This window comes from Eschrichtius robustus, chromosome 7, assembly GCF_028021215.1.
Source record: "Eschrichtius robustus isolate mEscRob2 chromosome 7, mEscRob2.pri, whole genome shotgun sequence".
NCBI classification, from domain to species: Eukaryota; Metazoa; Chordata; class Mammalia; order Artiodactyla; family Eschrichtiidae; genus Eschrichtius; species Eschrichtius robustus.
This window is the reverse complement of record NC_090830.1, coordinates 114,556,962-114,584,429: the sequence shown is the minus strand read 5'-3', so window position 1 is coordinate 114,584,429 and position 27,468 is coordinate 114,556,962. Positions and strand designations below refer to the sequence as shown.

The 27,468-nt window shown below is 39.2% G+C and overlaps 1 protein-coding gene across 1 annotated transcript in view; it reads right to left on the bottom strand.

The window, feature by feature from the left end:
• CFAP58 (cilia and flagella associated protein 58) overlaps positions 1-27,468 on the bottom strand; it is a 109,483-nt gene that overhangs the window by 64,497 nt on the left and 17,518 nt on the right. The window contains exons 9-14 of the mRNA XM_068547909.1: positions 24,342-24,424; positions 20,295-20,486; positions 8,830-8,991; positions 8,031-8,177; positions 1,922-2,062; positions 950-1,173 (exon numbers count right to left, since the gene is read on the bottom strand). Coding sequence (XP_068404010.1) covers positions 950-1,173; positions 1,922-2,062; positions 8,031-8,177; positions 8,830-8,991; positions 20,295-20,486; positions 24,342-24,424 — 949 coding nt within the window. The remainder of the gene's footprint in view (positions 1-949; positions 1,174-1,921; positions 2,063-8,030; positions 8,178-8,829; positions 8,992-20,294; positions 20,487-24,341; positions 24,425-27,468) is intronic.

Genomic DNA, 27,468 nt, shown 5'->3' with positions numbered 1-27,468 from the left:
CTGCATGCCCCATATTTTCTACAATGAATCTGTACTACTTTCATCGTCTGAAATATGAGCAACTCTTTAAAAGAAAAAAAAGAGTATTGATCTATCCTTGATGGTGGCAACTTCCCTTGCTATTCCTGAACATATTCACTGCATTTAAATATCAAAACTATCTAATTCAATTAATTTATGAAGTAGTTCCAAACTGTGTCCTTGTCCCAAGGTGGCCAAGGATACTGTTCATCTACAAGTCTGTGGAGAATAAGATAGCTACTGAGAAAACACCAGACTTATTATTTGGTTTCCTGCAATCGCCTATATAAAACATGGTGATGTTTTCCCAAAGGGAGAGTAGATCTTGTATAATGTAAGATTTAAAGCAAAGAGAAGGCGCACTAAGCTCAAATGAAAGCTGCAGAAGATAAATCAAGAGTGAGATGTAAAATCTGGCCGCCTTCTAAGGAAACAGAGTTTTCAAACAGTGTAAAACTAAATTTTTCCCCTCTTTTCATTCTGTATGTAATTCCAAGAAAAAGACGTGCAGACGTTACCAGGATTCAATTTAAATATTGATGCTCCATTTCTTGCATACTGCCTTATTAAAGAAATTCTAAAGAGCTCATTGGGGAAATTGTTTTCTGAGTTGTAACTAGTTTGTGGTTATGATTTGACTTGAAATTTCTTTTTCTAAATCCAGAATAAAGTTTTCAAAAAATCCTTTTGCACTTGCTTATGTTCCCCTGAAAGGAAACCAGTTCATTTTTTGTGACATAGAATGGGCACGATATAGATTCTGGATTATGGAAAAGTTGATCTCATTATCTGCTAATCATTTCAACATAAAAAAATTACTTTATGCAACCTGATAAAGACTTCAATGACCAACTGGAGGAACACAAGGTCATTTCAGGACCTCCCCACAGAGTGCTGTGTGCTCAGCTCCCAGGGGGTCTTCTATTACCTGAGTTCATCAACATTAGCCACACTCCTGGCAAGAATCCCCTTTTCCCAGCGAAGCTTCTTGATCTCAAGTTTGAGGATTCTCATGTCCTCCAACCTCTGGTTGTACTGGCTCTCGCCTTTATTCAGCACGGACTGCTGGATCTTGATCTTCTCGTAGAGCAAAGCCAACTCATCATTGCGCCGCACTAGCTGTGACCCAAGGATATCTCTCTCGCTGATGACCTAGAAAGGTAAGGAAGGGCATGGCCACCAGGGGACAAAAAGTCCCATGTTTCATTATGGCAGCAGCATTCAGTCTGTCAATGAACACCCATCCAATGGCCACATGTGCTAAGCACCCAGTGGGTGAGGCCGTGGAAATAGCCTGCTAGACAACCAACACTGGACTCCTCCCATGAGAGTTGGCAGCCTTGTTGGAAAGAGTACAACAAATAATCCATAATAGTAATAATCCAATAATCCTTGGCCCATGCGTCTTTGCTTGGTTGGTTTTCTCCAACACATTATAAGTGTTTAAATTTGAATGCCTTTACGGTGAGCTAGCTCTTGCCAAGTTCTACCATTCCTTACTGTCTTGCATTAGCCCATGTCTTTTTTTTAACCTGCCAGATCTCTGAAAGCATTTAAGTTTCTAACCCCCAAATTATGTAATTATTCATTGTAATTATACACGAGCAATTATATTATGCTGGAATGTTAGCTCCCTGAGGACAGGGACCTTATTTTCTTGTTGGTCAGTGTATTCCCCAGAGCCTAGAGGAGTGGCTGACACATAGTAAGTGCTCATAAATAGGAGCTGAATAAATGAATGAATATTTCATAATTAATCAACAGAAGGTGGGCCTCTGGGGCTGTTCTTCCGATAGACTGAAGGGAAGAGCTTAGAAAAGAATGAGGCTTTGTGAAGAGTTGCATCAAACAGTTGTGTCTGCTGATAAGGTCTGCAGGTCTGGTGAGGAGAGGTTCTTACCTGGTCTAACTCCTTCTTCTGTCTCAGCCTCTCCCCGTCAGCCTCGGCAATGATTCGCAGGAGTTTTCTCTCTTCTGCTTCCTGCTTTTCAATGAAGTGTTTGGTCTCCAGCGCTTGTTGTCTCAGCTTCTGCAGCTCGGCCTGACAAAGAGTGAAAGACCAATTTCACTCTGTAACAGCACAAACCAGGACGGCAGGGCCCAGATTTAGATGGACAGTGTGCTTCTTATACTTCCCTGTGATGTTTCATTTAGCATGGTTTGATCATCCTCACAAGCAAAGCAAGCTACACACACACACACATACATGGCCTGTAAAGAAACAACAGTGCACATTAAGGTGATCATGTTTTATTCTATGAGTTGTGCCCTTGAGGGATTTCCATCATTTTTCTATATAAGTATAGCAGGGACTTCATTGGTATTCAGCAGCAGTTCTCTTACCAGCTAAACATGGGGAAAATTCACAAATAGTGCAGAGAAGGATGTGGGGAGCAGCATGGTGGGGGGTTGGGTGAGGGCAGCTCTGTATGTACCAGCTCCTATAACAGTCCTAACACCACCAGCATGTCAACTGCAGAGATAAAGCCTATTACAAGCAACACTTAAATTAATAATGATAACAACCAAGGGTCTATCATATAAAACATCTTGATGGAACAGAAGAGATGTTATAGTATAAAAAGATATATAGATCCTACTCTTAAGACGATTACAATCTAGATGAGAAGATAAGATATGTAAGTATTATGCAAATATTAACAAGTCCAGGCAATAATGTTCCAGGACCTTTATTATCACACAGACAGTGAACTGATGCTACAGGAGGTCAGAGGACTGCAGTTGTTAGCAAGGCTTCCTGGGAGAACTCAGATCTTGAGGCTCTTGAGGCTACATGGAAATCCTAAGAGTGATGGGGAAAGCGTGCTATGAACTGGTAATTTTCAGAAGGAAAATTCCTCTCATCAAAGGACACATTTGCTTCAAGTCCACAAGTATATTTGTGGCTTACAATATCCCTGGCATGATATTAGGTATTTTGCCTCGGTACTCTTATCCCCATTTCACAAATGCAATTACAGAGACAAAGAAAAGCAAACCAACTTGACCAAGGTCACACAGCTAATAAGTAGCAGAGTTGAAACTCCATCCTAGATCTTTTGATTCCAAAGCTTTTGCCCCCTTTGCTATCACCACACAATAGTTCCAAGTCAAATACAGAAAATGAGTAAGACGTGAGGGATTCACCACCCATCGAAGATGACAAATATAACCAACTACACTACGGTGTGGAAATGCTCTCTACTGTGTGAAGAAGGACATGGGAGAACAGGAAAGAGTTCCTATTTCTTCCTGGGGTTTAGAGGGAAAAACCAGTCAGGGCTTTGGCAGTTGACAGTTATTTCTAAAATGGAGAGGTATGTGCTGGGGAGAGAGCAGTCAATGGTCAGGCTCGTGTGAACAAAGGCATGCAAACTATAAAGTACCTGGTGTGTTCACCAGACAGCAGAGCACCCAATGTGGCTGGGTTAGAGTATTAGGTAGGGAACAGCAGGAGGTAAGGCTGGTAAAACAGCTGAGCCAACCTGAGAAGGGCCCTGTATGTACTGTGGACAGTATGCAATGGGGAGCCACAAAGTTAATCATATTAAAGAAGAATAAGTCTTCGAGAGCTTCCAAGCCCATACAGGAAGGACAGGTGGTATCACAACCAGGTCAACACAAGAAGGAAAAATGCAGGAAGAATTCTGCTTTCACCCATGCCTGAAATCACAAGGGAGAGGACAAGACAATATTAAGGCTACAACTTTTTGGACTTCCCTGGTGGTCCAGTGGCTAAGACTCCACGCTCCCAATGCAAGGGATCTGGGCTCATTCCCTGGTCTGGGGACTAGATCCCACATGCCGCAACTAAGAGTTTGCATGCTGCAACTAAAGATCTCACATGCCATAACTAAAAGATCCCACGTGCCGCAACTAAGACCTGGCACAGCCAAATAAATAAATATTAAAAAAAAAAAAAAAAGGCTCCAACGTTTCAATGGCCTGCAGGTCAACAAGTGAAAATGAAAAAGTAATAATTTTCTCCTTCAAGAAAGCATTGGGTACCCCACCTCCATCCACCCAGAAATGTCATTGGGATGATAGAAAACCGAATATTTGCCAAGTGAGTGCCTGCAAACCAACCCAACTCTAGTTGCAGCCTGCCTCTAATCCATGAAGACCAGGAATCATTAATACTATAGCTCAAACTTACCCAAACAGTACAAGATACCATGCACCTAGCAACAGACCTGTAACATCACAAACTAAATGCAGCTAGCTACTGTAAAACCCAGAGTTTCCTTTATGACGTTTTGTTTGTTCATTCATGAAATATATTTTGGTCCAGGGATAAGCAAAAGGAAATACTTAGTGAGAAAAGATCTGGTCTAGTATTTACCACTTTGGGGGATTGCCTGTTAGGAAGGAGAGTGGAGAACCAGCCTTTCTACTTCTATAATCATTTAAGGTGACAGCAAAGACAGCAATAAAATACCCGTTTGGCTCATGCTTTCTTTAATAAAACTTTTATTTTCCCAGATGTGTGGCGTTCACTTCCCTGTTCCTAAGTGCCGAGAGCTGATCAGAATCCACCAGCAGAACAAAATGAGATGGCTGTTATATTAAAATGCAATCAATGGTGTGTAAAAGTATCTGTCTGAAATGTAAAACCATTCATGTGTTTGGCATTGCTGGGTGTTTTTTTTTCATAATATATCAAAATTCTGAGTGGTCTCCTTATGTCATAAATTTATGGGCTGTAAACAAGATGTGCCATTAGACGTTGGCAGCAAATGTTAACATCAACAAAATACCTTAGGTCTAATGCATTTAGCAGCTGTAAATCTGAGCTGTCTCATCCAGGAAAGATGGTAACAACTACTGTGCACCCAAAAGCTCATCAAGTAATGTTCTAGGTGGGACCCAAGGTATGAAGTTGTAATACAATGGCAGGACACACTCTTTAGTCACTGCCTCTACAATTTTACAGTTTTGTGACAGGTGTTTACAGAATATATATCATCCAATCTTGCTTCAGGCATAAGTCATATCTCAAGAATCATACTTGAGGGAGTTTCACCCATTCATACAGGATCCCAACATTCACTGGGTTTCACAGAAACCATCTGTTTATTTCTAGCAGAACAAATAGAACCACCTAAAGTCTTCTAGCCATGAGAATAATTAGGCTTTCTCTCTGTCTCCCCCACTCCCCTCCGACAGTTCCCATCCATGTCACTCTAGAGAGTTGACTAAGTACAAGGATATGGTGCCCTAAAGCCAGTTGCTAATGTGATGTTGAGCTCTGGACATAGAGAATTTGCTGCTGAATTATTCACCAAGAATCAAAGTGCTGTCAGTTTGACGTGGGATGATTGGGAGGTGACAAACAGAATCGAGAGCTTGTTAGGACTGGAAGGCAGACACTCCACATGAGATGGCCCCTTTAGTGCTGATGAAACAAGACGGGGACACAATGGGCAGATGAACGCAGATGCAGCAACATCTACAAAGATCTACTGACATTCTGTCATAACCATCATGTGCTGACAATGTCTAGAATCCTGAGGAGTCAGTAGAGCCTGGTAGCAACTGAAAAAGAAAAAGAAACATGGAAGAAGCAAGACTTTTCTTTTGAGGGGGATGAATGAGGATGGGGATGACCTATTGCGGATGATTGTTTGTCTGTCGAGTTGGAGAAGTAGTAAATTGGGTTGCCCTGTCAAAAGGCATCTCACGGTCTACCAAACAGGCTAGGGCTTGCCCTTCCGGGAGGGATTATGTAGCCACATAGCTTTGTAGAACTCATAATAATAAACTACATGTCTCTCATGGAGCAAAGTTACTAGAAAATCTGCCCTCCCCTCCAGGATTTTGGTTCGCGAACCTCAGATGCATGAAATCCAGGGACCTCTGTAAACGTGATTCATCTTTGAGGCTAAAAAAGTCAAGAGGCTAAATGAAACTCAACATTTAAGCTGTCACATTTTTCTAAAGAATGTCAAACGGGCTTAATGATAGGCCAAAATTATCCAGTCAAAGCACCATTGCAAGTTCCCCTTGGATAACCTCAAATAATAAGTCAAGGAGGCAGAGTTTTTCTGTTCCTAATTCTTGCCTTAATGGGAAAACCTGAGGAAAAGGCATCCTAGTTTCAAAGTAAGTCCAAAGCAACCATCTTCCTATAATCGATGACCCAAAGTTATCCAGACCTAGGATTCCTCATTTAGAGCAGACTCTCTAGAGCAGAAGCCCTTTAATCATCTCTGTTATTCACCAGCTGCCAACTCTGCTGGCCGAGGACCAAAAAACAGGACCCTATTATCCTTTATTTTATTTTGATGCTTCTTTGGAGCTATGTGTGTAGATGTCTAATGATGGAGGGTGTAACTGAAACCAATATTAACCAAAGTCAAACTAAGGAATCAGGAGTAATTGCTTTTTTGCATAGGACATTACTTATTCTAAAGCAGGATTTTGTCTACCTTGGACCCCATTATGCAGCAATAGTTAATCTTTTGAAAAGAGCATTACTTGGGAAAGTAAGAGATGAGGATCAATGTCATCCTCTGAAAGGAAGAGATGATGTACCAAGTCAAGTTACACTGAAGCCTTGCTAACGTGGGTCCATGAGGCCCATGGGTGAAGCAACGTTTACAATAAGATTCTTCTGATTCAGCCCATAATAAATAAACCCCATCCCACTATAGACTCCAGGGTGGTATAGCAACATACTACCTTCTATAAAACTGTTTTCAAACAAGGAAAATAAGGACAAAGACACAGGATATTTTCAAATTTTAGAAAATACATTTATGTTTCTTTATATGTAAATAAACTTTAGTACAGAATTTTCTATTTTTTTCTGTCATGAGCTAGAGTGGGGAGATGACAGTTTTAGGTAAATAAATCAATTACCATATCTCTATTGTAAAGGCACTTTTGTTACATTTTAATCTTTCTCAAACCTCATGTATCTTAATTTAATGTAGTAGTTCTGTTTCCATGAAGACCTATCATTAAGTTGACAAAACCTATTATTAAACTGAGAGTGCATAGGTCAATCTACGGCATCATGGAATCAAGGAAATTTGGCATTAAACCTGTCCAACACGAGATACACATTTTCAAGATAGGAACTATCTCTGAAGTTAATTATATGCAGAAACCGAGATAACCAGTCTCATTGTTTGTAGAAAGTTCCTGCAAGTGGCTCATAAACATACACAAAAAATAAAAGTGGCATCATTCTCTTAGAAGTTCCTTTTTTAATTCTTCGGTCAAATGGATTAGAAGGGAAATCTACTGGATTGGATAGGAAAAGGAAAATACATTAGGTTTAGTGAATGTATACAGTAAAACATTTAGTTCAAGGATTTGATATGGTATAATTATTTGGCATGTATTTTGGGGAAGAGTCTTTATATTAGTAGACATAGAATGTTCTAAATTAGTAGATTTAAAAGGATATAGCTTAGTAATATGTGTGAAGACAAAGGTGATTCCCTAGAGGGGTGGCTGCAAAGTTCTTAGATTCACAGAAGTAAGGGGAACAATGAACCTAGTTGAGGGCAAATCAAGTGAGGACAAAGCTTGACACCTGGTAGTTAATGACGTTGAAGGCAGCAAAGGCACATGCACATGAAGTAAACAAGGATTAGGACAGAGGGACAAAGGGTCCTGCCAGCACTGCCTTATAGAAGCCCCAGGGAGGAGTTTGGGAGGGTTGAGTACAGGCAAAGTGTTGGACTTGGGTTGTAAATGCGAAGAGACTGTGGTCAGCCTGAAAGTTCCAGGACTTCCTGGGACCTGCTAAGTTCTCTTGCACTGATGCCATGACAGCCATCACAGGTAAACTAGGTGCTCTGCATCTCCACTGGCCCCTCCCCATTCTACCTGAGAGCACTCCTCGTAGGGAAGACTGACCTGGAGGTGGTGGAGGTCATCCTCCAGGTGCTTTGGTTGTTCTTCCTGCCCCCTTACTCCCTTCCATGAGCATGGAGCCTGGCCCCAATAGGTCTGATAGATTGACTATTGGTTCATTGCTTTTATTATAAGGTCTGTACCTTCAACGTTTCCTTCTCCTTTTCTATATGCTGCTGTTCCAGATGTAGCTTCACAAGTGCTGACTCCTTGGCTGAGATTTCTTCTTTCAACTGATCTACCTGATGGGTCATAATCTTTAATTTTCTATTCATTTCCGTTATTTCGTCCTAACAGAATAAAAGGAGAAATATTTGAAAGTGAATTAAATAGACATCACCATGCCTATGGAAGTTCAAAACACATTCAAGAGCTTTTAAGGGAGACTCACTCAAAACAATGGTCTCAGCTGGGCTATTCCTTTGTATCTTGTGCCCATCAACCTCAAAGTACTTTATAGCATTAACTCTCCAAATATTCTCATGAGATAAAGTATACATAATGAATATGTCATACACGCACACACACACACACACACACACACACTTACTTTATTCCTCACTGTACAAGAGAGGAATTGGAATCACAACAAGCATTTTTAACTAAAAGATTACAAAGCAAAGCTCTGCAATTAAATGACAAGTGTATACTGCTCCCCTCTGAGTCATGGTAGCTATTAGCAGCTTTAAAAATTAGAAAGAGGAGAATGGCAATTCTACATAATAATTAAAACCAGCACCATGATCTTCACATCCAATCAAGTTTTGTTATTTCCATTTCAAACAATCTGACAGTTCTGCATAAACTGATCTTCCCTTTCAGGTGAATTCCACGAGATTTCTTTCTGGATCTATTTTAAATCCTGCCATTAGGATAACAGAAACTGCTTTAAACCCAGGATGGGGAGGAATCAAAATGTAAAGACATAAATATATTCTTTACCTGAGCTTCAACCAGATTTTTGCTATACAGATTCCTGTCTGACCTCACAGCTTCATACAGGTTCTGTTGCTGTTTTAATTTAGTCTCTGATTCAGCGATTTTTTTCCTGTAGTCAAAAATCTGCATTTCACGGACTTTTATGCCTTCCATGTTCATGAGGACCTGGAGGAGAAAGAAGTAATAGAGATGGTTGAATAGCCCATCGGTGGTTATCGGTTCAGGACAAACAGAGATTTTTTTATCGAAGGGTAGCTCATAGAAATGCCACCAATCAGAAAATGTGACTGTGGCTATAATCACTGCAGTACAACACAGACATTCAGCCCAGCTGATGAGGGGCAAACATACACTTTATCTATGCCGGAGTTCTGCTCAAGCATGAAGGTTTAGCACAGCTATTCTGTGACCACAAGAGGGAAAAGAAAGTAAAAAAATTCTTTCAATACTGAGAACCTCTCTTCACCATCCCACCCACCAAAAAAGGAAAGAAAAAAAAAAAAAAAAGCACAGGCTTAAACAGATCTTAACACAAAGCACTAGGAAGGATAAGAGATAACTTAGCTGTTTGGCCATACTCATGGCTTTATAAGGTTAACCACGAGAAAGAAAAGTGGCCTTTGAACATTGATAGCAATCATAACACTGTCTTGCCAATGTCAAACTCACTCCATCAGGGAAACCCAAAGGACTCCATAAAAATATGTGTTCTACTGTGCATAAAACACTTCTAGGCAAGATGAGATGCAAGAATTACTGCCTCGGGACTTCCCTGGTGGCGCAGTGGTTAACAATCCGCCTGCCAATGCAGGGGACACGGGTTAAATCCCTGGTCCAGGAAGATCCCACATGCTGCGGAGCAACTAAGCCTGTGCACCACAACTACTGAGCATGTGTGCCACAACTACTGAAGCCCACGTGCCTAGAGCCCGTGCTCTGCAACAAGAGAAGCCACCGCAATGAGAAGCCCGTGCACCGCAACGAAGAGTAGCCCCTGCCCATTGCAACTAGAGAAAGCCCACGTGCAGCAATGAAGACCCAACACAGCCAAAAATTAAAAAAAAAAAGAATAACTGTCTCCTTTTTGCAAGTATGAAAAACTGAGGCCTGAAATTCTACCATGAGCCTATACCTCTCAACAAGCAATCCATATAGTAGAAATAAGGTAATCATGACTCTCAGCTGCAATGGCCACAGAAATTGCCTTTCTAAGGACAAACTTCTTCAAAAATCCCTTAAGAAAAAAAAATTTAGCAAGGAAGACTGATTAAATCAATGGAGCTTATGATCTAACAACAGCTAGAACACACAGGAGAAAATTCTTAAGAATATTTAACTGCATTTCAGTGGAGTTCTCTTAATTAATGATTACAGTTGAAAGAAATAAACAGAACAATATGACAGAGAAGGAAGGAAGGGTTTCCTCTAAAGAAGAGGCACTTTACCTAGAACCTAAAGGTCAAAAAGGACTTAGGCCTTCTGCCATGCTGATACTGTGAATCAGGTGAGAGCTATCTGTGAGCATCATGTTCCCAAACCACTGCACTAGGGAATTCTTTTACTCCACTTGTGGAATTAGTATTCCAGAAAATATACTTCAAGAAACCCTCTTCTGGGCTTCCCTGGTGGCGCAGTGGTTGAGTGTCAGCTTGCCAATGCAGGGCACGCGGGTTCGAGCCCTGCTCTGGGAAGATCCCACATGCCGCGGAGCAACTAGATCCGTGAGCCACAACTACTGAGCCTGCGCGTCTGGAGCCTGTGCTCCGCAACAACAGAGGCCGCGATAGAGAGAGGCCCGCGCACCGCGATGAAGAGCGGCCCCCGCTTGCCGCAACTAGAGAAAGCCCTCTCACAGAAACGAAGACCCAACACAGCTAAAACTAAATAAATAAATAAATTTTTTAAAAAAAGGAATTCCTTTAAAAAAAAAAGAAACCCTCTTCTAATGTTTTCCCATCAGAGTTAATGATGGCTGGTGTTTAATATATTTTCCTTTATATCTTTAAATAAACACCTTTCAAAGTTTTCTTAGGCTTATATTTAAGGAGGGATGGGATTAAATTTTAGTAAATGCCTTTTTAGCATATATTATTTTGCACTACATTATTGGGTCTACTGATTTGATATACTTAGTAATAAATATTTCCTTTTACAAGTATTTTAATTTTATTTCTTTATACATAGTCCCATGTGCTACAGTTCTAAATAAATGCATAAATGGAAAATATACATTTATTTTCTTTTCCTTATTTACTTGGACCTTCCTTCTCCCTTCAACCCACATCAATCCCTCACTGATACATAAAGTAACCAGGTTAATAATCTACTATGTGTTCTTCCAAATTTTCTTTGAATTCTGCATATTCTCTTTAGGTCTACTAATGTCATCATTATAACATCCTCATAACAATAGCTAGTATTTCTCAGGTACTTTCTATATACCAAGAATTTTACATGCATTAACTCATTTAATCTTCACAAAAATCCTATGAGATGTGCATTATCATCACCCCACTTTCACAAACAAGGAAACTGAAGTCAAAAGAAGTAATATAGTTCACAGCTGTTCAACTAGTGAATATACAGATACAGGGATTTGTTTGTTTTCCTTTTGCTTTTTGAGTTTGGTCTTTATTTTTTAGCAAAATGGGATCCTCTTACATACCTTTATGCACCTTGATTTTTACCACTTAATAATACTTTGTGGAAATCAGGTGGATTAGCTCTAATTCATTCTCTTTAAAGGGGACATAATGCCCTACAGTGTGGATGAGCCATCATATACTCAGCTCCTCCCCTCTGATGGGCATTCACTTGGTTTCCACTTTTTTGCCACTCTGAGCCATGCTGCAATAAACATTTTATACATGTGTCCCTATGCACTTGTTCTTTTACTTCTGTTGAGATGGATTTCCAGGAGTGGAATATCTGGCTCAAAAGACATATATATTTTTAACTTTAATAGATATTGCTAGATTGCTTTCCAAAATGGCTGTAACACTTTACATTTCCATACCGCCAGCAACAGTTTTCTCAATAGAAAACTATCCTTGCAGTTGCAGGATAAACCCTCTTTGGTCATACTGGATGATTCTTTTACTGTACTGTTGAATTTGGTTTGCTAGAATTTAGGATGCTGCATACCTATTCATAAGTGACCTAAGTCTATAGCTTTCTTTTTGTTTCTATTTCAATATCAAGATTTCTGCTAGTTTCATAAAGTGAGCAGAGTACCCTTCTGTTCACTCATTCATCCACTCACCTACTTATTCATTCACTCACTGAACATGCATTGAGGACCCATCTATGACAGGCACTGTAAAAGCACTAGTGATGTAAAGAAGAATAAGATGCATTCCCTACCTTCAAGTTCACCTCTAGTGAGTGACTCCACCATAAAATGGATAATCAAGGAATGGATATAACCAATAATCTGAGATACGCATAGGGTGTTATGACAGAATTAAACACTGGGAGTTTAATAGGATGGTCATTCACATTTATCTAAGAAGTTAATATTTGGTATTTACATAATTTGTGAGAACCACCTCTTCCTTCTTGTTCCTCAATCACCCTAGCCAAGGACTCACGCCAAGCTCTCTCCTTGGCCTAGAGTCTTTGTTCATTATCACAGCAGAAGGCAGGGGTTACGTCAGTATAGTAATGCCAATCAATATTACCCCAAAGAATATACAGTACATTTTTCTGAATTCACACACACACAAAAATTTATATAGCCTGAGAATTATCTGATTCTTAAAAGTTTGAAGGAACTCAATTCTAAAATAATTAGGTCCCCAGTGACAATGCTGGAGCTAATTCTCTCAGCCTTTTTGGTGGCTTCCATGGTTATTAATCTTTCTATGGTTTCTACTTCTCCTTGAGTCAAGCCTCGATGTGTGTACATATTTTCGAGAAAATTATCTATTTCAACGAATCTTTTAAATTTATGCAACCAGAGTTGTACAAAGTATTTTTATATGATTTTGCTGTTTTATTACTATTAATTGCTATCACTCACTTTGTGTGGAAAGAAAATGGCCCAAGGTAAGAATGTATACAGACTCCGTGATGAATGGCTTGCATCATTGGTTGGGGGGCTGGAAGGAACAAAAATTAGAAAATCTGAGAAGAGGAGGTCTGGAGAAGAGGCACATGGACAGATCTGAAATGAAAAGAAATCCCACTCCTTCTTCCATCATCTTTTTTGATCTGTACCTTTAGAATCCTTAAAAATGAGTAGCAGGTGGCCTTTTAAGGTACCACCACTAGCAACTAAAATGTATAAGTTAGGAACAAATGTGAAACCTAAATAAGGTATCTATTCCTGGATCTGTTAGTTGTTTGATTTTTTTAAAAGAAAGGGACTATCTCAGCCCAAAATTTAGCCTTTCTATGGACATGACCACCCTCGTTGGGGTCAGTGAAATGAATAGATTGAAAATACTTTGAACAGCATCATCAGCGTTCAGAATATCAAGCAGCACGTCAGAGAAAAGAAAAAAATTGCTTGTTCAATCACTTTCAGAGATATTACAGCAAGAATAATCCTTCGCACAGACAGAATAATGCTCCAGAGAAAGGATGCAAACAAGGGCATTTCTTTTTTGGGCACCCAGCTAGCAGGGTCCATCTTTCTGCAAACAACAATGCACGAAATCAAACTTGCTTCCGGATTCTTGAAGCTGGGAGTAACAGGAACCCATCATGATACCAAGAAGATCAAGGGTATTTCATTTAAATGACAACGAAAATTGTAAAAGTATTGAAACAAAGGGAAAAGACAATTCACAAAGCAATTTAGTTCTAAGTGTTGGGACTCAATTTGTTTTGATGGAAATCATTCAAACCAATGTCACATAGAGGTTCAAATCCTGAAAATTCATAAAATACGTGGAGTGTTAAGTAGAAGCAAAACCCTTAATCAGCATAATGTCCCCAATTTAAAAGGATATATCAGAGAATGTAGAATGCCAGCTATGGGGCTGGAGCTTAATTAATTGATTACACTTTAGATACCTCAAACCAACTCATGAGCTAAATCACAACCAAATATAGAAAGTTTTATTATAGCCAGAGGGCTGGAGATCCTAGCACGTGGAGGCCTGCTTCAGAGGAGCCCCAAAAGTGCTTGCGGTGCGCTATCAGGGTACAATCTCAGTTTATAACCTACTACCTCTTCTTTTTCTGTTAAAACAACCTGCCAATAGAAACGAGTGAGACAAAAATCAATAACACATGCTGGAAATCTGCAGCCATAGTCAAAACATCATATAGACGAAGGCAGGATGAGAAAGTGGGTCATTGAATTTGGAATCCTTTAACTTGCATTTGATGAAATATCAGTACAATAAACTTCTCAAATAAGTTTTTCTGACTTGATGTCAATGGTTTTGATGCTGGCAACGCCTTTACCTCCATAATGAAACTGGAAAACTCATTCTCAAAAAAAAAAAAGAAAAAAAACTATATGCCCAGGCACGTGAAATTTTAAGTCTTCTCTGTTTTTCTTGCTTTCTTATTTTATCCTCTACCTCAAATTTAGAGAGGCATATCTATTTTTCTATCTGCTTTTAATAACATGTTATGATACAAAATGAGGGATATAATATCTGCCTTGGAGGGCTATTATGAGGATATAGTGAGAATAAATATATTTATGCCATCATGGAAGTACCAGGCATATCATAATTTAATCATTTAATAAATGTTAATAGATTATCATGATAGGTTAACATTATGTGATATTATATAATATTAGCACTTAACAAATCAATCTGATTTTTTCTATGGATCAAATTCTGTCCTCCTGCAGGGAAATAGTGATCCATAGTACACTTCTTTTATTATAACATGAAAAGGTTAAAATTTGTGTATGTCCCCTTGAAGGCTCTCTCCAGGGTTCTACCCTATTAAAGACGCTCTGTATAAAAAACTTCAAATTAATATTGAAGAAACAGAAGTTTCATTTTATGATGAAGTACGTATTCAGTGAACAATATCTCTTTGATCAACTTTTGCTATCCTCACTTACTTCCAAGTCCTTGCAAGCACATTATTATTCATTTCTTGGAACCTCTGTCTAGAAGAGCTTTGTTTGACACTGTTATAGGCAAATAAACAGACAGCTAAGAAACCTGTAGGTAGGGATTCATTGTGAAAAATGCCTTTTGGCATATAAGCTGTCTGGGAGGTGATAGCCAGAAGAAAAAGAAGGGGTCCTAAAATGAGCGAAATGCATAATGTGCAAAATGTTCCCCAGATTTAATAATTTACTGGAAATGATTTTACCTAGAATTTATAAAAAGTCTAGAAAAGAAGTAAATATGGTGGACCACAACTTCTGATGCCATTCCTGGTGCCTCTCAATTTACCTGAATAATAAAATTTACAGTGCAGCAGAGGAAAAACCATGAAGATAAAAAGCGCTGCAACATTGTAGTAGATTGTTTTACGGTTCCGTGAATATTCGCTCCCAGCACCTCTTGCCCTTGCTGTTGAGGCTGGGCCTGGACATGTGACTTGCCATAGCCAATGGGGTGTCAGAGAACATTTGGCAAGTAGAGAATCATGAAATGTGCTTGCGTGGTTGGGTCTGTCCTTTGCGTTCCTTCCTTTCTCCATGAGAATACCATGTATTCTGGAGGATGAGAAACATGTGGAGCAAATCTGGACCCAACCCACAGCCCCAGGCCAAGCCCAGGCAAGCTCAGCCTACATCAGCTGATGCTAGTCAACTGCAGGTGTGTAAGCGAGAAATAAGTGCTTGTTTCTGCATGCCAGTGAGATTTGGTGTTTATTTATTATGCAACGATATTGTGGCACATGTTGACTGAGACAAACACATAAAGAAAGGGTTTGGGATTCTGAGCCATCCAATTCTGGCACAAAAAAAGTATCTTCTTTCTCATTTGCAAATGCCCAGTTAAATTAATAAAATGTAATGTAGGGCTCTCAGCATCTTAGATGTCACTTTTATTTCTCTAAATGAAAAGAGCTAGAAAGCGAATGTTGACACTGTTTTTGCAGCCCAGAATGAAGAGGACATCAGGTCAGAAGTCACTCACAGCTAAAATTGCCAAGGATAATTTAGATAGCATTGTCCATTATGGCAACCTATTTCAAATGAATTTAAAGGAGGGCAGACCCATAGTGATAAATAGATTACTGAAGAAGAATTTAATATAGATACCTAAAATTAAATCTTTGACTAGTTGATTCAGATGTCTAATTATGCTTTCCATACACTCTTTCAAAATATATTTGAGTACCTATTTAGTGAATAAGTAACAAGAAGAGCTCAAAATTGAAGGAGACTTGCCCTTAAGGAGCTTGTAAGTAGCATGAGGCAGACACAGAAATGCAAAGACGGTAATAACATCAGATTTCTTCAACTGCCAGAGAGGGGAGCCAAGTACAGATGGGTTAGAAAACATTTTTAATAAAGCTCCTTGGGAAACGTAGGATTTTATTGGCCCTTGATGGAAAGGCAAAGTTTTTTTAAATATTTTTTCTTTTTTTTTCTTTTGGTCAAGATACTAAAGTAATACATATTCATTTCAGAAAATTTGAAAAATACAGAAAGCACAAAAGAGGGAAATTAAAACAATCTGTATCCCTACCACTCAGAGATAAGTAGTATTCACATGGTGGTGTGTTACCTTCCACTCTTCTTCCTTTTTTAAAAAAAAAAAAAGAAAAAGGCAAGTAGGCTTCTGCTTTTTCTTCTTGCTTAATTCTCAGAGAGTACTTTTCTGCATCACTGTGGGTGAAACAATACACACACAACTTTCTCCCAGAGCAAGTCTCTATAAGATTCTCCTGTCACTGATTTTGCCGGACACATGCTCAAGCCGCGTGTACCGTTCTTTCTTCATTTCCAGAAAATCTGTTCCGTTACATCTTTGACTTGGGGCTCAGTTCCTCCATCAGAGACCAACAGTCTGTAGATTGGTTTACATTCCCTGTCCTGCTTATCTCTTATCTTCTCTTTGATCATTTTTATCTTTTCTTTCCACCTGCATTCTAAGAGAACTATTCGTTTGCACTCCACTTCACTGACTCTATTTTCCACATCAGTTCTGTTCTTTACTAACTTCAAGGTAGATTTTAAATCTGCCATTGTTTGCTTTTGTTTGGTTTGGGGTTTGTGTGTATTTTAGTCTCTTTACAACTGTTCCTTATTTTATCCATCACTTCCTTTCTGTTTCATCTCTGCTTTATCACAGAGGTAATGCCATCTTGGACTTATAACCCAGATGATAGTTCTCTGTCCTGTCAGGGTCACTCTGTTCTTAACCACAACAGAACATCTAGAATCTTCATTCTGTGTGCTAGGAAGACCAACATCCCACCTAGTATCTCCAAGAATTCTTAGAGGAATTATATTTCTCCTATTCATTGTGGCTTTGATTTCCTGTTTCCATAGAATTCCGGATTCTCAATTGGCACTTTTCTCTGGCACATACTGTTCCTTTTCTGGGATGTGTTACCTCACATCCCTCACCACCCCATCCCTGACCCCACAAAGCACAATCCAGCCACTGGGTTGATGTAGCAGACCGTCACCAAAGGTTTCAGGTACAGAGCACAGTAAAGAACTTAAAATCAACCTTCGGACATCCCATTCTTAGCAATTCCTTGGTCATTCCTGCCCTGAGAACTGGTCATCTCTTCCAGAAGAGCCTAGCCTACTGCCTCGCTGTTGGTGTTGTCTGCTCTCCTCTCTCATCCTCTCCTATCTCCCCCCATTTCCTGCTCACCACCACCCCTCCCCTTCCCAATTGGAAGCAAATTCAAGGGACTGTGAGTTGAGGTCCAGGTAGATTTTCCTCAATTCACCTCTATTGGCTTTAAAATTCTCATCCAGTCTCTTTTCTTCTATTTTAGCATCAGGCTTTACGTCAGCCTTAGTGTTTGAGACTGTTAAAACTTTTCATCTATGTCTGCACCTTATTGACATTTAACAAGAAGTTGAAAATAGCTACATTCAAATGCCACTTTGAACAAAAATTCTGGGCTGTTCATCAACGAATTTATTTATTTATTTACTTGCTTATTTATGAGATGTTTCATAGCATTTACTATCTGCCAGAGATCATTCTAAATGCCCTATAGATATTACCTCATTTAATCCTCACCACCACCCCATGATATATGCCCCCAAGCCTTTTCCTCTGCACACAGATAAAAGTTAGGTCAAACCATATTAATAATTTTGCATTTTGTCTTTATCAGATTCATACTGTGACCATGTTCCCCATTTAAAAAATATTTTTCAAAAACATGGTTTTAATGGTACATAGCAAATTTGCACAATTTATTTTGAAGAATATTCTTTTATAAAAATCTTTGCATTATTGTTTTTTCATATATTCAGTTTTTACAAAAGAAATTGCTGGGTCAAAAGGATAAACTTGGAACAACTCACTTTAGAAGTAGATCAAAATATCAGTTTCATGACATCTTCCCCACCCCTGGTATTATTCCTCAACTCCCTATAAACAGAATGCACGAAAGGAAACTTTCTGTTTCTGGGAATGAGGTGTGTGTGTGTGTGTGTGTGTGTGTGTGTGTGTGTGTGAGAGACAGTAAAGAAAGAAAGAAATATGGGAAGGTGTTAAAAAGACATATATGTTTTTAATAAGAAGTCCAGAGGTGACACAAGTTGCTGTAGCAACTGATATATGCTGTCAGGGTTTAAGTAAGAGAAAAATTATAGTCGATAAAGAACATTTTAAGAACTCGTTCTTAAATTATTTAGGTAAGACATTATGTAACCTTGTGCAGTTAAACATCAGAAACTGTGAAAAACAGTTACCAGCAAAACTTGTTACCAGTATCTCTCCTTTACAATGAAACAGAGAGAAATATACAATCCTATGTTAAAATCAGTGGCAGTATTCTTTTTATCACTCATCATCTATCTATTTGTTCAACAAACAGTTTTTCAGCGCCTACTATTTACCAGCATGCTGGAAGTGAAAAAAAGAATGAGATAAAGTCCTTGCTCCCAAGAACTCACTATAAAGTAGGGAAGACAAAGGTACAAATAATTACACTAGAAGATGATAAGTGCCATTCCAGAGACACCAACAAACCAATAAAGTAGGAAGTGACTAGTTCTGCCTAGGGAGTCAAAACAGGCTTGACCCCAGAGATGAGCATTTGAGCTGGGTATTGAATAAGAGCTTTCTATGCAGAGAAGGGAAGAAAGGGCTTTCCAGGGAGAACGAAGAGCTTAGACTCTGTTGCAGAAGTCAGAATATACCAATGGCTGTGTCTTGCATGGGTTACAGGTATGTACCAAAATACTGTGTCTTGCGTGGCTTACAGGTATGTACCAAAATACAGGTATGTATCACCCACAGGATGGCCAGGTGGGACCTGGGCAGCTAGCATCCCTGGGTTAGTCCCCTCCAGCCCTGCACATTCTCATCTCTCTCATTCCCACATACTGTAGATATAGAATTTTCTACGATGCTGTGATGCAGAGAATGCTAGGAAGCACCACCCCAGGTTGCTGAGAGATGACAGAGGTTTGTAAGGCTGGGAGTAATAATAAGACCAGGTTGGAATTTTTAATAACTTGATGGCAGCCAGCAGTGGAGAAAGACTGACTCTTGGGAAGGAGAAGTAGGAGGCTGCAACAGATTATATGTTCAGACATACTGGCTGTCTCACCAGGTAGGGCCCCTCCCTTAGTAGGATCACACTCCTGCCTGGGGATATCAGGCTTGATCATGTAACTTGCTTTGATCAATGAAATATGAGCGGACAGACCCTGTACCCTTCCCTTGCCAGCAGAAGTTCTGAGAGCATATCAAAGGTCCACTATTACACTGTTTTCCCTCTGTAAGAGGCCAGCACATCCCAACAGAGTCAGTCTGAAATAAAGAGGACGTGAAGCAGGCCTACAGCTGACTCTCAAAGACCAATAACGTGAGTAAAACATAGATCTCTGTTGCTATAAACCACTGAGACTTGAGGGTTATTTGTTACAACTTAATCTGACTGATACAGAGGCTAACAAGGCTAGCCAAGATAGAGAATACGAGTGCCTGAACTGACAGCTAGTCCTCTCAGAGTCAGTAAACCAATCAGTGGAGGTTCGTAAATGATCAAGTCGCAAGAGAAATATGCTGTTTTACAGTGGCTCCCAAGCAGGGATACGAGGATCCCTGGGGTTCTTTTACAAGGAAGATATGCCCTGCCAGGGCTGGACTGATCATATGCATTTGTGCTCCTCCAAATTTACATTCTGCAAATATCTGCTCAGCATTTATTTACTCTAAATGGGAAGTAGTTGATTTCCTAGCAAAGCTTATTTCTCACTATCTTAAATCTGCATGTGAACCACAAGCTGAAATCTGAATAATTCATCTTTGCAACAGTGTGTGGCAATCAGAAATGTGATAATCAGAAAGAATGTGCCGGTGCTCGACCCACACCATGGAGGAGTGGCTTACCTTTTCGGTAAGGTCACTGGCTTCACTGATGTACCGATCTCGCTCCTTTTCCAGTTGAAAGATAATCTTTCTCTGCTTCTGAGCCTCTTCTTTGTAGTTCTGGATTTCTTCCTCCAGGTTTCTCTTGGCTTGTTCATGGAGCTTTACCAGGTCTATCTGTTTCTGGGTTGCACTGACCGCCTTAAGCATATTCTAAAAACAAGGACAACACAGCAGCCCCATTACTCAAAATGTTTGGAGATTTTTGGTTAAATTTACTCCCTGTCTTAATCCTAAAATAATTAGATGCATTGTTTGGGAGATGAATAAAAATAATCATATTATTTACAGCTTATTTAGAGCTTGTTATGTTAATTTTGCACAGAGCACTATAGACCTACATATAAATGCACTAAGAGACAACATCCCCAGGAAGTGGGCACTATATCGCTCCCATATTAGGGGTAGGAAACTGAGAATGAGAAGTTAAGCTACTTGCCTACAAGTTCATACAACAGTGGAGTTAGGATTTGAATCCAGAGCTAGCTGACCCCAAAGCCAACCTCTGTTCCAGCTCTTGCCTTTTTCTTGTGAAGTCAGAACAGCTGAACCTAATCATGTAACACAGGCTTTGACTACAAAATAAAATAAAACCAACTTATTAAAAATACAGATACCCAGAATTAACATATGCTCCAACAATATCACTCAAAAGAATAGAAAACAGGTGTTCAAACAAAAACTTGTACGTGAATGTTCATAGTAGCACTATTCACAAAAGCCAAAAGGGGAAAATAACCCAAATGTCCATCAACTGATGACTAAATAAACAACATGTGCTATATCCACACAGTGGAATACTATTCAACCATAAAAAGGAATGAAGGGCTTCCCTGGTGGCACAGTGGTTAAGAATCCGCCTGCCAATGCAGGGGACCAGGGTTCGAGCCCTGGTCTGGGAAGATCCCACATGCCGCGGAGCAACTAAGCCCATGCGCCACAACTAATGAGCCTGTGCTCTAGAGCCCGCGAGCCACAACTACTGAGCCCACGTGCCACAACTACTGAAGCCCACGCTCCTAGAGCCCATGCTCTGCAACAAGAGAAGCCACCACGATGAGAAGCCCGCACACTGCAATGAAGAGTAGCCCCTGCTTGCTACAACTAGAGAAAGCCCATGCACAGCAACAAAGACCCAATGCAGCCAAAAATAAATAAACAAAAATTAAAAACAAAAAAAAAGGAATGAAGTACACGATACAACATGGTTGAAGCTTGAAAACATTATTCTGAGTGAAAGATGCCAGACATAAAAAGTCACATATTGTATGATTCCAGTTATATAAATATCCAGAATGGTCAAATCCACAGAAACAGAAAGCAGATTCATAATTTCCAAGGGTGGGAGGAGGGGAAAGTGGGGAGTGACCACCTCACAGGTACAGGGTTTCCTTTTGGGGTGATGGAAATGTTGTGGAACTAGACTCATGATGTTTGCACAACATTGTGAATGTACTAAATGTCACTAATGGCAAATTTTGTTTTGTATGTATTTTACAACAGTAAAAAAGAATTAACCTGTTTTTTTAAAAAACACAGATGTCCCAACTCCAGAGATTCTGATTCAGTGGAGCTGTTATGCACCTAAACTTTTTTAAAAAGCTGCCCTGGTGGTTTCAGTTGCTATAATGGAAATGCCTTGGGTTGGCTGCCCAAGGAGCCAGGTTGCTCCTCTGGAACACAGAGTTAATAGAGTGCAACTCTGGCAGCCATGCTCATGATGGAGCAGAGCTTGTCTGCTTTTCTAGCCACAGCTGAATGGACCCAGTGACTTTTGAAATAGGGCCTCCAGATTTTTATAACTCAGTAAAAGATGTAAACTTGGGAGCTGCTGGTGATAGCTTTTTTCTGCTATATGGACAGGGAAACAGAGAGAGACGATCTTCACTAAAAGAAATGAAGCAAAAACTCAGCTGGAAGTCTAGTGGTGGAGGGAGAGAGCTTTCTGTGCATCCCAAGAGTGTTAAGCCAGGTTCCTATCTGTTCCTGAGGCCCAGCTGTATCCTTGGGTTCCATGAGGTGCCTCATAATTCCTTCACAAATCTCTAACCAATACAGAACTTCAGCCAGGTCTGAAAACCACTGGCATAAACAGGTTAAAAAAAAATGAACATTAAACCTTGGTCGGATGACAATGTAGAAAATGGAAAAGGTCAACTTTACTTTCAAGTATTGAATTAAACATTTGCTCTATGAAAGATAAAGCCACTTCAACATGACACTGAAAGAACCAAATATATTAACATTGCCGCCTGTCAAAACTATGTCACTCACTCACTCAATGAAGGTGGCATTTCAAGTCAGTGGGGAAAGAATGTATTATCAGTAAAGGTTGACTGCATACCTGCAGAGGGGCAGGTGCTGTGCCAGGCATTAAGGATGCAATGGCCCGGGGAAAAAAAGAAGTTAAAAATGTACCCTGCCCTAAAGAAGGAGTTGACGTAGTCAGATCAAACAAAATACGTATAAAATTAATGTGTTCGGTGTCCTATTGTGGCAGAAAACCTATAGGTTATCAGGATATATAAAATATAAATGGATTAAATATTGTATGTGCTACAAATAAACTTAAAAATCTAAATCCAACATTATTTACATATATAAATTTATAGAATAAAGAAACAGTTACTAGGATTATGCAAAAAAAATTAATGACTTTCTTAAGGAGTGCTCAGCATGTAAAGATATCTAATCTTATACTATTTCCTGAGATTCCCCAAATAGTCTACTTTAAGCTACAGGGTAATCTATTCAATACTTTGTTAACATTTATTCAATTCTGGGAAACTTAAAGAAATAATAAAAATTCGGAATGAACAAATATAGGCTGTATCTACTTTGATGAGATGAAGCTATCTTGGCCAAAAGCCATCAGGCTGTCTGCTCCGGAAGCAGCCTCCCCACTCTACACCTGGCCCATAGCTTTTTCCTCCCTGGAGGAAATCCTTGAGCAGGAATGTTTACCCTAAATCCTTGAAAGAAGTTAATCTCCTAAGAGTGACTGTCAATCAAAGGAATCCTCTGGAAGGGGCAAGGAGGGGAAAGGGGGGGTGGTCTGCCTTGAATAGAGGATTTCCAGGCCTCAAGCTCCCCCAACCCCTCCCTCAGCTTTGGACCATATTGAGCTCAAAGACCAGGAGAAATAAGGGCCAAAAACAGAAATCAAAACCTACAACACTCCTGAAAAGATGGAGGAAAGGTTAGAGACTCTTTATATGGCCAACCAGCCATCCTTCAAACACCTAAAAGTTAAATTTTATTAGCACTCACTTGTATTTTCTGGATTAGCACAAGTTGCAGATTATAGATATTGAAATCAGAAATTTTGGACTTCCCTGGTGGCACAGTGGTTAAGAATCCACCTGCCAATGCAGGGGACACGGGTTCAAGCCCTGGTCTGGGAAGATCCCACATGCCGCGGAGCAACTAAGCCTATGCGCCACAACTACTGAGCCCGTGCTGTAGAGCCCGCGAGCCACAAATACTGAGCCCACGTGCCACAACTACTGAAGCCCACGCTCCTAGAGCCCATGCTCTGCAACAAGAGAAGCCACCACGATAAGAAGCCCATGCACCGCAACCAAGAGCAGCCCCCCGCTCGCCACAATCAGAGAAAGCCCACGCACGTGCAGCAACAAAGACCCAACGCAGCCAAAAATCAATCAATCAATAAATTTATTAAAATCAGAAATTTTGATCAACTGCTAAGATGCCAAATAACACACCAGCAATAAAAACAGAAACCACAAGACACCCTGAAATCCCCTGCTGGTTTATATGATAATTCTCCAAAGCCCCTTTGTGCTCACAGGTGATAATGCGGTTTCAATTCACAGCCAGTGAATGGTGGAACATGGATAGCTGCTTAGAGGAAAATTGAGCACTATTATTAATTCTAATCTACTTTTGTTTGCCTCAGAGTTTTCTCTCCCCTGCAACCAGTTATAGGCAGATATTATAGCACTAAAGAAAGGCATTTATTTACCAGTGTTACTGTAACAAACTCACCTTATTCAATAGGTCCCTTTCTCTCAGAAGCTCATCCATTGCTTTCTTATCAAGTTCTGCTTGTTTCTTTGAAGCCTCCACCTCTAAATCACCAGGGAGAAAAACAATAATAAATATAAAGAAAACCTAAGAAAGAATCTGCCAAAGCCAAAGTGACATAAAAACTGCTTTATATATTTATCTGTAGCTATAAAACTACTTTTCGTTGAGTGTTACATGATCTTCACTATAACTCAGTGAGGTAGGTCTTCAAGTCCCTGAGGCTTAAAGGCCCATATGCCAAGGGTCCACAGCCAAGAGGTGACAGGGCTGAAATTGGAAGTTTGGCCTCTCTGACTTCAAAAAGTCCTTGCTCTTTTTAAATCTTTTTTATTATACAAGTAATTAGAAATACAGGAAGAAATTGGAAATAAAAATAAACAGAAGGGAAAATTTTCTAAATCAGAATCTACTTAGGATTTTGATGTGTCTCTTTTTTGACTTTTTCCTATGCAAATATACATGTGTATATAAATATGGATATTTATACACCACATACACCAAGAGGGAATCATACCACACATACAGTTTTGTAACTTGTTTTATAATTAACAAACATAAAATAAATACCTCTCTATATTATAAATGTGTATCTACGTCAGAATTTCTAATGACTTCATATTTCACTGTATAAAAATGTATAATTTATTTAGCCAATCCCCATCTTAACATTTAAGTTGCTTCTTTTTTTAAAATTTTTTTGCAATTATAAACAATAATCCTATGAAAGTTCCTGTTCATTTGTTCCTCTAGGAGAGGAAGTTCTGGATCAAAAGTGATTTTCTTTTTAAAGACATTTCTCCCCTACTGCCGAATTCTCTCCAAAAATTAAAAGCAGTTTAAATCCACACCCAAACCACCACTGTTATTATCATTCTCTTTGATCTTCGACAACCTGATACATTTTTCTAAACCAGTATGTCCATATTTAATTTACATTTCTTTGATTAGTAGTGAAGGTGACTACTTTTCCTGTTTAATGATCATTTATTTGTTTTTCTGTTTTTCAAATTGCCCACACTGGTCCTTTGCTCATTTTTCTCATGAATTGTTTACCTTTCTGTGAATTTGTAAGAGCTCCTTATATATAATAAGGATACTAACTCTTTGGCAATATTTTAGTCAATTTGCCTTCATATATAGAGTCTTTGGCTGCTAAAAAAAAAAATTACCTTTAATTTCATTAAATCTCTGCATCTTGGCTTTATTGTTCCTACATTTGACCTTAACTTTTTTCCCAAAAAGTAGTTTATTGTCGTACTACCATTTTCTTAATAATCCATACTGTACACTGGTATGAAATGACACCTTTATCTTAGATGATAATCGTGGGTCTTTTTGCGGCCTTTCTGATCTCCACTGATCTGTTTATTCAGGCATTTTCACTAAACTATTTGATTACTGAAGTGTTATAATACATTTAAACACCTGGTAAGGCAAATGCTCCCTTCTCACTCTTCTTTTCCAGAATTTTATAGCTATTGTCACATGTTTATTCTTCTGGAGGAAACTTAGAATCAGTTTTCAAGTCCCAAGCAACATAACTCACTGAAATTTTTATTGGAAATATTAAACGTGTAGATTAATTTGGACAGATTTATATCTTTATCATATCAAGTTTTCTCATCGAGAACTTGGTGTATCTGTCCATTTTCCAAGTCTTCTTTTATACCCCTCAAAAGAATTCTGTAGTGTTTTATATATATAGGTCTTACAGATATCTTGGTAACTTTATTCATAGATATTTTATTACTTTAGTTGCTATTGTGAAAGGGGGATTTTCCATCATATATTGTAACTGGTTCTTTGTAGGAAAGAAAGCTATTGATATCTATATATTTATTTTATAACCTGCCACCCTGTTGAACTCTTGTTAGTTCTGGCAATTTTTCAGTTCATTTCTTGGATTTTGTGGTAGGAAATCATAACATATGTGGTAGGAAATCATGCTCCTAACCATTATGTCCAATGCCACTCTCTGACAGGGCACATCAAAAGGAAGTGCTCCCTAAGAAGAAATAATGATGTTAACGATATCTATAAAATAACCAGAAGAGAAAGCACGATGACTTTTGTAAACATGATTTAAGGATGAAGGATTGGGTTCAATACTTAATGGATAAAATTTTTTTTCAAAGCTTAGAACTATCGCCAGCAAAAATACAGAAATTTTAATATGGAGAGTTTTCGGAAATTCACTAAGCCAGTTACAAAACATGCTCTACTAGTTCTATTTTTTTTTTCATATCTGTCATTGAAGACATTAGATTGTAAACTCATGCTAGACTGTAAGCATCCTGAGGGCAGGAACCTCCATGCACCCAATGCCTAGCATAATGCCTGCACATAGTGTGTACTCAATTTATTGAATGAATAAATAAATGGAGAAATTATCAATATCAGCTGCAACTGTGCCTCAGTAAAAGATTATTTCCGATGTCTTAGGAGGAAAAATATCTGCACTTCTCAAAGACGTGACAAATATTTCTAATAATCTTATCTAGAGATTTAGATTTTACATAACTTTTAGGGAGGCAATGTACATTTTTATGCTTCTATGTATGTTATCTCAGTCAGTAACTTACAGCTGAGGTCAATGAGGTGTTCCTGCCTCACATTTTCTGGTGCAGTCAGAATTCAAACCCTGATCCTCTGTCTCCAAGTTTCTGAGCTGTTTCTACCACACCATGTTTAACTAGCATATCCTATTTTTAATTATATTCTTTTTCAGAATGAGATAGTATTCTCTTATTACTTTTATAAGTGGTAATATATCTGGATAACAATAGATGACTTTTTTTTTTATTTTGGCCGCACTGCACGGCATGCATCCCCGACCAGGGATCAAACCCACACCCCCTGCAGTGGACGCACAGAGTCTTAACCACTGGACCGCCAGGAAAGTCCCAATAGATGACATTTAGTAAGCACTTATTGTATGCTAGGCACTGTCCCAAGAGCTCTCTATATATTAGCCATTTCATCCCCAACAGCTAAATGTGATAGAGGTGGGATCTGAACCCAGGTAGATCTGACTCCAGAGTGCCTCCTGTGGCACTTAAATTTTCCCTCCACAGGTCAACGTGAC